This window comes from Rhinoraja longicauda, chromosome 3 (assembly GCF_053455715.1).
Source record: "Rhinoraja longicauda isolate Sanriku21f chromosome 3, sRhiLon1.1, whole genome shotgun sequence".
NCBI lineage: Eukaryota > Metazoa > Chordata > Chondrichthyes > Rajiformes > Arhynchobatidae > Rhinoraja > Rhinoraja longicauda.
The window spans coordinates 53,405,286-53,419,394 of NC_135955.1; the positions used below are offsets into that span (position 1 = coordinate 53,405,286).

The following is a 14,109-nucleotide window of genomic DNA, read 5'->3' on the forward strand; positions in this document are numbered from 1 at the left end:
ACCATTGTTCTTTTATTCAATACCAAGAGAATTGAGATGTGTAAGGAAAAAGCAAAATAGAAAAAACAAAACAAAACAATTTTTTCTTTGTTGTAAAAAGTATTTGTTCAATAATCCTTCTATAATAGTAGAATATACTCATGATAGGCCTGACATTGTACATGTAGTTCAAGAACTGCAGACTGTTGGAAATAATAGTCGTTTTTCACACGTGAATGTAGTGCAAAGCTCGCGTGCATTTGGCGTGCATACTTTTTTTTTGCTGAAAAGTTGCATTACGCGCCGTATTATGAATTTTGATGTAAAATTCTGAATTTTGGACATCAAAATTCTGAATTTGTAAAATCAAATGTTGGGCGGTCTGCCTCAGGTCACGCATTGCGACTACTGCTGAGGCTGGGAGGGAATTGGTACAAATACAGAACAGGCTTACGTGAGTTGTCTATTCTAAATCTAGACATACAAGTATATCGACAAAATATAGAAAGAATTTCTCGCATCAGTTAGGGACAGAATTACATGTCCTGATCCTGTTAGCCTCACTCTTGATGGTTGGCACAACTTTATTAACCTTCCAGCCATATACAGGGGTGGCACATTGGTGCAGCAGTAGAGTTGCTGTCTTATGGCACCAGGGGCCTGCGTTCGATCCTCGCTCTGGGTGTTATCTGTACAGAATTGGTATGTTTACACTGTGCCCGCATGGGTTTTCTCTGGGTGCTCTGGTTTCCACCCACATTCCAAAGAGATGCAGGTTTGTAGGCCAATTGGCTTCTGTAATTTGCCCCTAGTGCATAGGATGCGAAAGTGGTACAACCTAAAGCTATTTTAGTCAAGTCAAGTCAAGTCAAATTTATTTGTCACATACACATACTCGATGTGCAGTGAAATGAAAGTGGCAATGCCTGCGGGTTGTGCACAAAAAGAATTACAGTTACAGCATATAAATAAAGTTAATAAGTTACTAAACATAGCACAAAAAGTGTCGACAAAAATTTAGTCTCTGGGGTTATCAAAGTTGACAGTCCTGATGGCCTGTGGGAAGAAGCTCCGTCTCATCCTCTCCGTTTTCACAGCGTGACAGCGGAGGCGTTAGCCTGACCGTAGCATCTGGAACAGTCCGTTACTGGGGTGGCAGGGGTCCCTCATGATCTTGCTTGCTCTGGATCTGCACCTCCTGATGTATAGGTCCTGCAGGGGGATGAGTGTAGTTCCCATGGTGCGTTCTGCCGAACACACTACTCTCTGCAGGGCCATCCTGTCCTGGGCAGAGCTGTTCCCAAACCAGACTGTAATGTTGCCGGACAGGATGCTCTCTACAGCCCCAGAGTAGAAGCAATGAAGGATCTTCAGCGACACTCTGAATTTCCTCAGTTGTCTAAGGTGGTAAAGGCGCTGCTTAGCCTTACCCACCAGTGCGGCAATGTGCGTTGCCCACGTCAGATCCTCTGCGATGCGGACTCCCAAGTATTTGAAACTGCTCACCCTATCCACAATAGACCCATTTATCTCCAGTGGCGTGTACGTCCTTGGATGTTTAGCCCTTCTGAAGTCCACAATCAGCTCCTTTGTTTTAGTGACATTCAAGAGGAGGCTATTGTCCTGACACCAGAGTGCCAGATCAGCCACCTCCTCCCGGTAGGCCTTCTCATCGTTGTTGGAGATCCGGCCCACCACCACAGTGTCATCAGCAAACTTGATGATGGAGTTTGAGCTGAACCTGGCCCTACAGTCATGTGTGTACAGGGAGTACAGTAGGGGGCTAAGGACGCAGCCCTGGGGGGATCCTATGTTCAGGGTGAGGGAGCTAGATGTGTGTTCCCCCATCCTGACCACTTGGGGCCTGGCAGTGAGAAAGTCCAGGACCCAGGCACACAGAGGGGTGCTAAGCCCCAGTTCCAGCAGCTTTTCAACCAGTCTGCTGGGGACTATTGTGTTGAATGCTGAACTAAAGTCAATGAACAGCATCCTCACATAGCCCCCCTGGCTGTCCAGATGAGAGAGAGCGGTGTGTAGAACCTGGGAGACCGCATCATCCGTGGACCTGTTCGGACGGTATGCGAACTGTAGTGGGTCCATGTTGCGAGGAAGGAGGGCGCAGATGTGCTTCTTGACTAGCCTCTCCAAGCATTTCATGACAACCGAGGTGAGGGCCACCGGTCGGTAGTCATTTAAACACGCTGGAGAGGCATTCTTTGGCACCGGTACAATGATGGATCTTTTGAAGCATGCAGGGACCACGGACTTTGCCAAGGAGAGGTTGAATATTGTGGTGAGCACTGGAGCAAGCTGAGTAGCACAAGACTTTAGTACTCGCCCAGATATACCATCTGGGCCTCCAGCTTTTCTCGTGTTCACACGCGTCAGAGCCCACCTCACCTCGTGCTCGGACACCGAGAATGTGTGCACATCCCCGGCGGTGGATCCCCCTCCAGCCTCGCTAGCCAGCGCCCCTTCGGTGCTGTTTTTAGACGGCGAGCTGGTGGTGTTACCCGTCTCGAACCGTGCGTAAAAAGAGTTCAGGTCATCAGCTAAGGAGGAGCCGGCACTTCCGGTTGAGGGGGTGCTGGACCTGTAGCTAGTTATAGTCCGTAGCCCCTGCCAAAGGCGCCTGGTGTCCTGCTGCTCCATCTGTGACTCCATCTTGTCCCGGTACCTCTTTTTTGCATCCTTCACTGCCCTTTGCAGTCGGTAGGACTCTCCCTTGTAGTCGTCCATGTTGCCGGATGCCAGGCCGGAGTTGTAAGCAGCGGTGCGAGCATTCAAGGCCACGCGAATAGACCTGTCCACCCAGGGTTTTTGGTTAGGGAAGATACTGACCCTTACCGTGGGGATGATGGTATCGGCTATAGTGGCAATGAAGTCCGTAACCGCTTCCGCAAACTCATTTACGTCTCTGGAACTTTCTTGGAACATGTTCCAGTCGACTTCGCTCAGTGCATCCTGCAGCATGGCCTCTGAATGGTCAGCCCACCGCTTTACGTCCCTCGTCACTGTCGCTTCCCGTACTATCCGTTGTTTGTACTCCGGCAGCAGGAAAATGGCAGCGTGGTCAGATTTCCCAAAAGGAGGGAGAGAAACGGCCTTGTAGCCTTTCCTGAACGGCGTGTAGCAGTGGTCCAAAGTTCTTTCCCCCCTGGTGACACACGTGATGTGTTGGTAGAAGTTGGGCATGACCTTTTTGAGATTTCCCCTATTGAAGTCTCCAGCCACCAGCACAGCCGCATCAGGGTTCTTGTTTTGGTGTTGACACAACACATCGTGTAGGGTGGACAGTGCCACGTCGGTGTCCGCATGCGGTGGGATATAGACGGCTGTGATGATCATCGAGCTGAACTCCCGGGGTAGGTAGAATGGTCGGCATAGGATAGTTAGATGTTCCAGGTCCGGCGAGCAGGAACGAGAAAGCGTCTTAATATTCCCAGGATTACACCAGTTATTATTGGTCAAGAAGCAGACTCCTCCGCCCTTGGATTTCCCGGATTCTTCCGTTCTGTCCGCCCGGAAAACAGTGAAGGACTCGGATGGGCAGATCACCTGGTCAGGCACCAGCGGGGTCAGCCATGTTTCGGTCAGACAAAGGATGTTACAGTTCTTTATGTCCCTCTGGAATCTGATCCTTGCCCTCAGGTCATCCAGCTTGTTCTCCAGGGACTGGACGTTGGCCAGAAGTATGCTGGGCAGAGGTGGACGTAAGGCTTGGGTTCTCAGCCTGTTCCGAATCCCCCCTCGCTTCCCTCGGTGTTTTTTCCGACTTTCCCACTGACCTGCGCTCCCACTGCTGCTGCCGCGGTGCGCTCCTTTGATGATCTCTATCGGTATATCGGTGAGTAGATTTCTGTTTAATAGTGCTCCTGTAGCGCTCAAGTTTAATTTTACGAGCGTTTCCCGGTCGTACATTGGTTAATGCTAAGTGCTAGCACACGCTAGAGCACTTAGGGATAATTTTAAAGTAAACATACCAGTTTAAAACGCACAGTTCCCGCAGAGCTACCACGACGGCGACTGGACTGGACCGCGCCATAGTTGATCATTGGTTAGCGCGATCTCGGTGAGCCGATGGGCATGCTTCCACACTGTCTCTAAACTGAACTAAATGTCAGGCACCCATCTATACTAATGCCATTTTTCTCGCTTTCCCTTCTCTCGCCTGCCGACACTCCTGCCATGCATCGATACAGAGCCAATTTAAAGTGGCCAATTAACCTGCCAGCCAAGGAGGAAACAGGGAAACGAGGGTTGTGGAGAGAATATGCACAGATTACGTCCAATGTCAGGATTAAATCTGTAACCCTGGAGTTATTGGAGAGTCGTGCTAACTGAGTCATTGTGCTCATAAGCGATTGGCTGATTTGACTAAAATACTTCATAGCAATCAAGTTTTTAATAAGATCACTAAGTACTTTGTCAACAGGAAGCAAAAGTATCTCCAATATTATTTTTTACTTGGGAATAACTTCTGTCATTTATATCCATGCAGGATACTTTAAATAAAATTGTTCTCTTTGTATTTTTGTGCTGTAGTCATTTACCTTGGGAAGGAAGAAAATTGTTCACTATACAGGAAGTGATCAGAAGAAACAAGCAAATGCAGCTGTCCTTATTGGGTCCTTCTCAGTAAGTGTTACGATTTGTTTAAAATGGGTAATCATCCCAGAAAAATTGTGGGCTGCCTGTGTTAGATTTTCCCTGTCTTGCAAAGTTCATTGAAATGTAATGATTGTATTAACTCAGGCAGTTGAACATGGGTATTGAGAGCAGTTGCTAATTCAGCGGAAAGATATGTGCATATCTGGTTGTTCTGATGAGGGAGAAACATTAATAAATGTGGGGTTATATGTTTTCCACAAGAAAAGGACAATTCTTCTCAAAAAGAATGTAGTGTTTGTGGAACTAGTCTCTGACTAAGCATTGAGGAGGGGAAAACATTGTTACCAGCAGTCAAAGGAATATTCCATATTTATTCCTAACAAATTAATTATTTGTTTCTGTAGCATAATCCAAGGTCTTTGCTTTGTGGTGCTGAACTTTAGTAGGCTGTTGAATGAATAAGTGTAACAAAACTGAACAGGCATTAGTTGTTTTTTGTGAACCTGCTTATGTTCCCAGCACTAAAATTATTGCTTTCCTGATGACATCTAAATTCTAATATATTCTGTGATGTTATACCAATATTGATATATATCTTATTATATGCATATTAAAATATTTTCATTTAATTTTTTTTTAAATTAGAAGAAAGGCCAGTAACTGCAAAGGTATACATATCTATGTTTGAGTTTTAGCTTTGATAACTTGCCAGGTCTCCCTGCTCCATCAGCCTCTTTCATCCATTGGTTGTTTTTGGGCTTTGAGCTCCACCTGCGTTCAGGGCTTTTAATGAAACTACGTGATCTGGCTCTCTGAATTAGAATGTCTTTCCATGACTTGAAGGAAAAGTAATGCTGTCACAATTCCAATCAATCTGTTTTCATCAAAGACCCCGGGCTCCTGATAGCCATTGTTAGGATATAAAATAATAATCGTGAAAGAGCAGAATGCAAACCAACATTTGTATTTGACATCCCACTCGCAGGCATGTTGGAGCTTGTGGTTTGTATATCACTTGATCATAAACAATGATTACATATTTTTCTGAAGATCACCGCACAAATAGAAATTGAAAAAGGATACATGTGACAGGGAAAGAAAATATTAAACCATGTCAAATTAAATTCTAGGAAATAAGTAGGACATTTTGTTATCTTGTTAATCTTGGGAATATACAAGTTCCTTTGTAATCTTTCTAGTTTTGGGTGGTTGCTGTCTTTAACAGAAATATTGTTTTGGTATTTAGCCATTTAGTTTATAATTTCTCATTTTGATAGAACTATTGGCAAAAAGACCAAATTGTTTAACTGAAAGCTACTGCCTTATTTTCCACTTTTTAGTCCTTTTAGATTTTGAACAGATCCTGTAAGAAATAATTTAACACTTTTATAGTTTGGAATTTCAGCAGCTTCCATTTTGCTTATGAATTCATTTACTGCCAAAGCGTCGTATATATTTTTGGAATAACTCGCACAACACTGTGCATATTGCCAAGGCCCATTTCTGCATAAATTTGACTAGTCCAGTTTATCTCCTGGTAAAGGTGGAATCGTTTATGCACAGAGGGACACCATTCAGCCCATTGTACCGATACTAGCTGAGAAGTGCTGTTGAGACCAATCATACTTTATTGCTTGATCTGTACTTGTAAATTCCTCCAGGGAAATAATCATAATAATAATTGTAATTTATTAGCCAAGTATGTTTTGCAACATACGAGGAATTTGGTTTGCCATACAGTCATCCCAAAAAAGCAACAAGACACACAACTACATAAAAAATTGACATAAACATCCACCACAGCGGCTCCTCCACATTCCCCACCATGATGGAAGGCAATAAAGTCTTATCTTTTTTCCTCCCGTGGTCAGGGGAGTCGAACCATCCGCAGGTGGCGATCGAGGTCCCGCATCGGGACGGTCGAAACTCTTTCAAGCACCATACCATGGTATTCATTGGATGGAAAAATAATCCAAATCCTTTCTAATCTTCTACTAGCTACATTTAAATGTGTGATTTCTGGTTATTGACTATATCCCACCTTACTTTGGTGTCAATTTTAAGCTCTCCCTCATTCATGTATTCTATGAATCTGCCAACAAAGGCAAATGTTCCTTTGTTTTCTGAAGCAGAATTCCTATCCAGAGATGCTGCCTACTCTCATGAGCATTTCTAGCATTTTAAATTTTATCTTGCTTTTTCCTACCTACTCTACTACTCTGAGATAAGCACTCCTATGACCTTCCCTTCTATATTTGCCTAAATACCAGCATTTATTATGTATTCGTTTGCCTTGTTTGCCCTCCTCAAATGTATTATCTCACAGATCTCTATGTCCATTTCCAGATTATCTACTAACTAACGACCTCTATCTATATTCACCTATCACTCGCAAGGCTTTGATCTGCCCCATCTCTCTTCCAGCTTTTCTCCCACTGTCACTACAATCAATCTCAAGAAGAGTCCCAATTTAAAAGGTCTATCCATGTTCTTCAGAAATGCTGCCTGACCCACTGAGTTACTGCAGCACATTTTGTTTTGCAAACCAGCATCTGGCATTCCTCGTATCAACCAATCTATTAAATGTTTATAGTTTTTCCCCCTCGCTATTAGCCATCTGACCAATTTTTATATGAACTACAAACTTCCTAATCATATTCCCTGCACTTGTCCAATTGAAGTATGTAAAGAAAGGACATAGTTCTAATCTTTACCAACCTTACTGGAAATTAGTTTCCAGCCACAAAAAAAAAACACCTATTGGCCATCACATTATCCTTGTCCCACTGAGTCACCATTAGATTCAACTTGAGACTTCCCAGGACAAAATTATTCCAGGACCCTTTGTTCTTCATTATCCACCACCATCTATTATTGGATTACAATATGCATGTATATTTGTGTATGATTTTGGTGGGTGTAGGGGGAGGGGTTGAGGTCTTACAGATGGATATTTTGATACAGAGCTTGCAAAGCATTTGAAGAAAATATTAACTAACAATCAGTTATTGTTATTGTGTATTTTCAACATGGTAATTTATTGCCTTGTTTACCAAAGGCATAATGGGATTAATGAAGTACCCAAAGCTCAGAATAGTCATTGTAAACAGCTACTTATTTAAAGCAATGCATTGTAAACTTCAATAAAAAAATTGGAAAGTCAATACATAGCTGCTCTATAATCTCCAAGGAAGAAGTTTGTAGCTCTGGATACTGAATATGAATGGTTGTTATGGTGAGAAGAGGATTAGGCTTGGTTATGGTGACCCAGATGGTCATGTTGCATATTAAGTCTCAAATTGAAATATCGAACCATAAATTCAAGTGATCCATCTTTTGAAAAGGAGAACATTATTAATTGAAATGGAGAAATGCAAAATGTTGTTTGAACTAGACGGAAAAAGTGACCACAGCAATTTTCCAGATGCCAAATCGGCACTTATGTTGGAGGATACAATAATGATACTACCTACTTTATAGGTTTTGGCTGCTGTCCAGGACAAGCTGGTTTCAGAGTCTGGATAATTTAATTGAATTTGCTGACAGCTTGAAAAATCTGTCGTAAATTTCTCTTTTTAAAAATTATAAAATACCATGACTGATGTTTTCACTGTTGCAATATAAATTTAAAGAAATGGTGTTTAAAAATGTATGAAAAAGATTAAACTTAAATAGATGTAAGAAATAGCATGGGCAGGATTCTAAATTAAATAGGAAAGTAAAGTTGGCGCTTAGTTGGTAAAGAATAATAATGAGGGGAGTGTTCGAGTGGCGAACATTAGTTTGCTCATTGTAAAATGAGTTGCCATAAACTTAATAGTTAAGAGTTTGCAAGGCTAATTGTATGACAAAGTTGCGCATTATATGTTACATGTAAGCAAAATAGAATATGGGTAGCTGATGGACTGGCGGACCAGCATTCCACAGACTTCTCACACAACCAGTAATATGGCACAAAGAGTAGGGAGACAATAAAATAGGTAAGAACTGCTTAACAGTTTTTGGGGAAAATGTTAATTAAACAAAGGATTTCTTGAATAACTATCTACTTTAGTCTTGAATATGTTTAATTCAACAGACAATAGACAATGGGTGCAGGAGTAGGCCATTTGGCCCTTCGAGCCAGCACCACCATTCAATGTGATCATGGCTGATCATTCACAATCAGTACCCCGTTCCTGCTTTCTCCCCATACCCCCTGACTCCGCTAACATTAAGTGCTCTATTTAGCTCTCTTGAAAGCATCCGGAGTAGTGGCCTCCACTGCCTTCTGAGGTAGAGAATTCCACAGATTTACAACTCTCTGACCGAAAAAGTTTTTCCTCATCTCCGTTCTAAATGGTCTACCCCTTATTCTTAAACTGTGGCCCCTGGTTCTGGACTCCCCCAATATTGCATTCCTGCCTCTAACGTGTCCAATCCCTTAATGATCTTATACATTTCGATAAGATCTCTCATCCTTCTAAATTCCAGTGCATACAAGCCTAGTCGCTCCAGTCTTTCAACATACGACAGTCCCGCCATTCCGGGAATTAACCTAGTGAACCTACGCTACACTCCCTCAATAGCAAGAATGTCCTTCCTCCAATTCGGAGACCAAAACTGCACACAGTACTCCAGGTGCGGTCTCACTAGGGCCCTGTACAACTGCAGAAGGACCTCTTTGCTCCTATACTCAACTCCTATTGTCATAAAGGCCAACATGCCATTAGCTTTCTTCACTGCCTGCTGTACCTGTATGCTAACTTTAAGTGACTGATGAACAAGGACACCCAGATCTCTTTGTATTTCCCCATATCCTAACTTGACACCATTCAGATAATAATCTGCCTTTCTGTTCTTACCACCAAAGTGGATAACCTCACGTTCATCCACATTAAACTGTATCTGCCCATTCACACAACCTGTCCAAGTCACCCTGCATCCTCATAGCATCCTCCTCACAGTTCACACTGCCACCCAGTTTTGTGTCATCTGCAAATTTGCTAATCCCTTCATCTAAGGGACTTATTTTTTTATTTTTTTATTATTCATGTGCATTAATGTTATTTTCAATAATTTTACTGAATGCTGTTAGGAAGTTCAAGTACTCTATTTTCATTGGCTCTTTTACTGTTTTGAGTTAGATCCTCAGAAAACTTGCTAAACATGATCTCCTTTTGATAAAATCACACAGAAAAGCCCAACACGATTAAGCCTTGTCAAAGTGCCCTATCATCGTTTGTCTAAAATTAGATTCATGCACTGACACAGAAACAGATGTTGTGCTAATTGGACTGTATTTCGCTTTTTTCATTTTTTTAATATACAGACGTATTAAATTTGCAGCTTTATAATCTGCTAAAACCGTTCAAAAATCTGGGGAATTCAAGATGATAGCCAATCCATCTACTGACTTTGCAGCTATTTTTTAAAATCCAGAATTCATGCCCAGAGGATTTGTCAACCCTTGGTCACATTAGTTTGCTCTAGTGATCATTATTTTCAGTTCTTTATTCTATATTGCCTCTTGATAATCTGCTATTTTTGGTGTCAGTTTAGTATCCTAGTCTACTGTGAGGACATGTACAAAATATTTATATTATCACTGCTACTTCTTTGTTCCTCACCATGTCTCATTCTCTGAGAAACAAACATTTGTTTTCATTACTCTTTTTCTCCATGTAAACAAACATAGAAACATAGAAAATAAGTGCAGGAGTAGGCTATTCGACTATTCGGCTCTTCGAGCCAGCACCATTCAATATGAACATGGCTGATCATCCAAAATCAGTACCCCGTTCCTGCCTTCTCCCCATAAACCTTGATTCCGTTAGCCCTAAGTTATATCAAACTCTCTCTTGAAAACATCCAGTGAATTGGCCTCCACTGCCTCTTGTGGCAGAGAATTCCACAGATTCACAACTCTCTGGGTGAAAATGTTTTTTTTCCATCTCAGTCCTAAATGGCCTAACCCTTAACTGTGATCCCTGGTTCTGGATGCCCCCAACATCGGGGACATTTCTCCTGTATCTAGCCTGTCAAATCCATTAAGAATTTTATATGTTTCTATAAGATCCCCTCTCATCCTTCTAAATTCCAATGAATATAAGCCCAGTCGATCTATTACCAGTGAATATAAGCCCAGTCGTTCCATCAGAAGATAGCGAAGCTGTCTCTATCTGCTTTTACATTTCTTCCTAGTTGTTTCTTGCATCCTTGTTTAACAGCCTTTTTGGTCAGTCTTTGCTGATAAGATTCTCCCAGCCATCTAACAAATTATTTTCATTTTGTAATTTAGAAGAATTATTTTCACGCCTCTTTTGCCATACTTAACTATTTAAATCAACAACAGATTGCTCTTCCCATCTACATGTCTGAATGAACTGGATATTAATTGAGAATTATAAAACATTTGTTTTAGATGTTTGCAACTTCTCAAAATATTATTATATCTTTTTATAATTTTACTTTGAAAACTTCTAACCAAACTGCCCTTAATTCGTGTTGAATTGAAATGAAAGCAAAAATGTGGGAAAACTTCCGTTTTAATTTTCATTTTCAAAACAAGTGAATGTAAAATTCTACAATAAAATCACTCCTCCCTGGAGAAATTTTCCCCTCAGATTACCAATTAATCCGTCACATTGTGCATGACCAGATCTAAAATATCCCATTCCTGAGCTGGATGCATAATGTATGGTTCTGGGAAATGGTTCAAATACATTCTGTGAACTCTTATATTAGATAATAGTTGTCAGATTAATTTAGACTTTTAACTTTAGATTTAAGAAATATAGCATGGAATCAGGCCCTTTGACCCACAGAGTCCGCGCCGACCAGCGATCGCCCTATATACTAGCGAATGTATTTATTCACAAAATGCTGGAGTAACTCAGCAGGTCAGGCAGCATCCCAGGAGAGAAGGAATGGGTGATGTTTCGGGTCGAGACCCTTCTTCAGACAGTTTCGACCCAAAATGTCATCGATTTGTACCAACATCTGCAGTTATTTTCCTACACACATGCTGTATACTAGCACTATCCTACGCACTAGTGACAATTTACAATACACAGAAGCCAATTAACTTACAAATCTGTACATCTTTAGAGTGTGGGAGGACCAGGAACACCCAGAGAAAACCCACGCGGTCATAGGGAGAAGGTACAATCTCTGGACAGACAGCATCTGTAGTCAGGATCAAACCCGGGTCTCTGGCGCTGTCAGACAGCAGCTCTACTGTTGCGCCACTGTGCCACCCAAATTTGTCCAGTCTTTTTGAAGATTAAAGTCCCCCAATATTATTTAATTGCCTGCTTTATTACTTAATTATTAATCTGTTCAACAGTATAGTTTATTGATAAGGGTGTCAATGGATCAGTTCCAAAGCTGTTTTATCTTTATTGTTAATTCTTCCTTGGTTCTACTCCTTACCTTGTGAACCAAGATCATTTCTTCTGATTATCTGACTACTATCAGACCCCATGCCCTTCTTTCCAATGTGGGAATGTTCAATTATCTCATAGATGTACATAATGTAACTGGAGTTACATTTTCCATGTACAATTGAAATTGTAAACTATAACAAATATTGCAACATAAACATGGTATTATATTTACAAACAATTGGACACTATTGGTGTATTCTTTAGCGATAACCTGGTCAGTGTGGGCTCAATAGGCCAAAGCATCTTTTTCCATTTTGTATTTCGCTATGACTCTATAACTTTGGGTTGAACAAGCTATTTTATTCTGAAAACTTCCATACTTACCCCAAAGTTAAACAGAAAAGTCTGTTTTTACAGTCCGAAGAAGGGGCTTGACCCGAAACGTCACCTATTCCTTCTCTCCCGAGATGCTGCCTGACCCGCTGAGTTACTCCAGCATTTTGTGTCTGCCTCTGATTGATACCAGCATCTGCAGTTTTTTTCCTACAGTCTTTTGTTGGTATTAATATTTTATATCAGTTAGCCTAGATATTTTTCTTTGCAGAATATTTTCCTTGCACTTACATGATTCGAACTCACTGAAATATATGAATTAATTGATGCTGAACTATCTTTTTATTAGTTTAACTGAAATGACTAATCTTGTCATTACTTCAAGGTTAACTCCACCTTAGTCATTCATCACCAGTTTAAATTGATATACTTTTCTGCCTTATAGGCAACACCTAAACGTTATTTCTCTACTATATTGATAATTCGATAACAGTATAACAGCAACCCTCAGAATTGTCTGATTTAATGCTGATTTTTTTTAAACATGAAACACGCAGCTGATAAAAGATCCATCTTTGGAACTGTTGGTAATAAATCCTTAAGATGGTCTCAGATATACATTTTTTTAAAATCCAACCAGATCCACTTGGGACAAGAGGTATAATTTTTAGTGACACCTTTTACGAAACACTAGACTATTATTTGCTTTGTGGATGCATATAGAAAAAGTATTTTGTTGTGTTCTAATTGCTAGAGAGCTCATGGTCTTTATATCAGGGGACTGTTTTTTTTTAATGTACTTGTGTTCTAATAATTGTCATTTTTATTCTGTTTTATGTTCTCTTGGAGAGAATTGAATACTGGAAATTGTGGGAATAATTTACATTTGTGATGAAACACAAGACCTGGTTGGAGTTATCTATAAGGATGACTCCTCTTTCTATAAGGAACGATTTAATTATTGAATTGCACACAATTTTGCATTTTAACTTTTAACATTTGCTTGGGAATTTGAAAGATTTTGATTAAAGTGGGCATCAGAAAAATCAAAACACACTTATGTGCTAATATATTTTTTGCTTTCAGCTAATCCTTTTATTTGGTTCGTGCATTTTACTCTACAGTCCATCTCCCTTTTATGGTAGGCGTTGTGATAGAATAGTGAGTATATCCGGCAGTGTAAGTCACGCTGCAAAAGAAAACTGAGTCACACTTTCAAGATTGTAAAGCCCTGCTTTCACTGAAGATAGATTTGTTTGCGCTTTCTATTGGCTCTAAAATATCCACGATGAATAGTATTTGACTGCTCATATATTATGAAGCCTGAACAGAACGTTTTTTTATTTATTACAATCCATGTGTAGTGGACTGGGAAAAGAATATTGGTGTTGGCTTCTAATCTTCATGATCTTAAACCAGTTTATAAATGCACATGCTGGATGAGGTTTTCTTCTGGATTTAATTTGCATGCAAATTCTGAAAAGAATGTTGATGTTAATTTACTTTGAAGGATCATACATGTGTTATGCATACTGAAGGATAGGAAGTCACGCTTCCTATAGTGAATTCAAGACTTTTCGGCATGAGTGTTTCATAAAATTGCTGCAAAAATATTCTTAGAATTTCATAAGCTTAATCTTGTTTCCTTTAGGTAATATATTTGAAAAAGTCCCCAGAGGAAACCTACAGGTTGTTGATAGGGGGAAATAATATATACCAACCCTTCAGGTAACTCTCTTTAATTCCCTTTCCTGAAATTGATGTTAAACGCTTTACAGGCCTGATCAGGAATCATCTCATAAATATGCAACTTGAACAT

General features: G+C 40.6%; 1 protein-coding gene across 4 annotated transcripts in view; it reads left to right on the plus strand.

The window, feature by feature from the left end:
• The window catches only part of LOC144592000 (dual specificity protein phosphatase CDC14C-like), a 92,408-nt gene that overhangs the window by 33,067 nt on the left and 45,232 nt on the right, over nucleotides 1–14,109 (plus strand). For all 4 annotated transcript variants that reach the window (XR_013547056.1, XM_078396140.1, XM_078396142.1 and 1 more), the window contains exons 4-5: nucleotides 4,525–4,617; nucleotides 13,942–14,018. Coding sequence is in view for 3 of the 4 variants with exons in the window: in XM_078396140.1 (XP_078252266.1) it covers nucleotides 4,525–4,617; nucleotides 13,942–14,018 (170 nt within the window). In the remaining variant the exon portion in view is untranslated. The remainder of the gene's footprint in view (nucleotides 1–4,524; nucleotides 4,618–13,941; nucleotides 14,019–14,109) is intronic.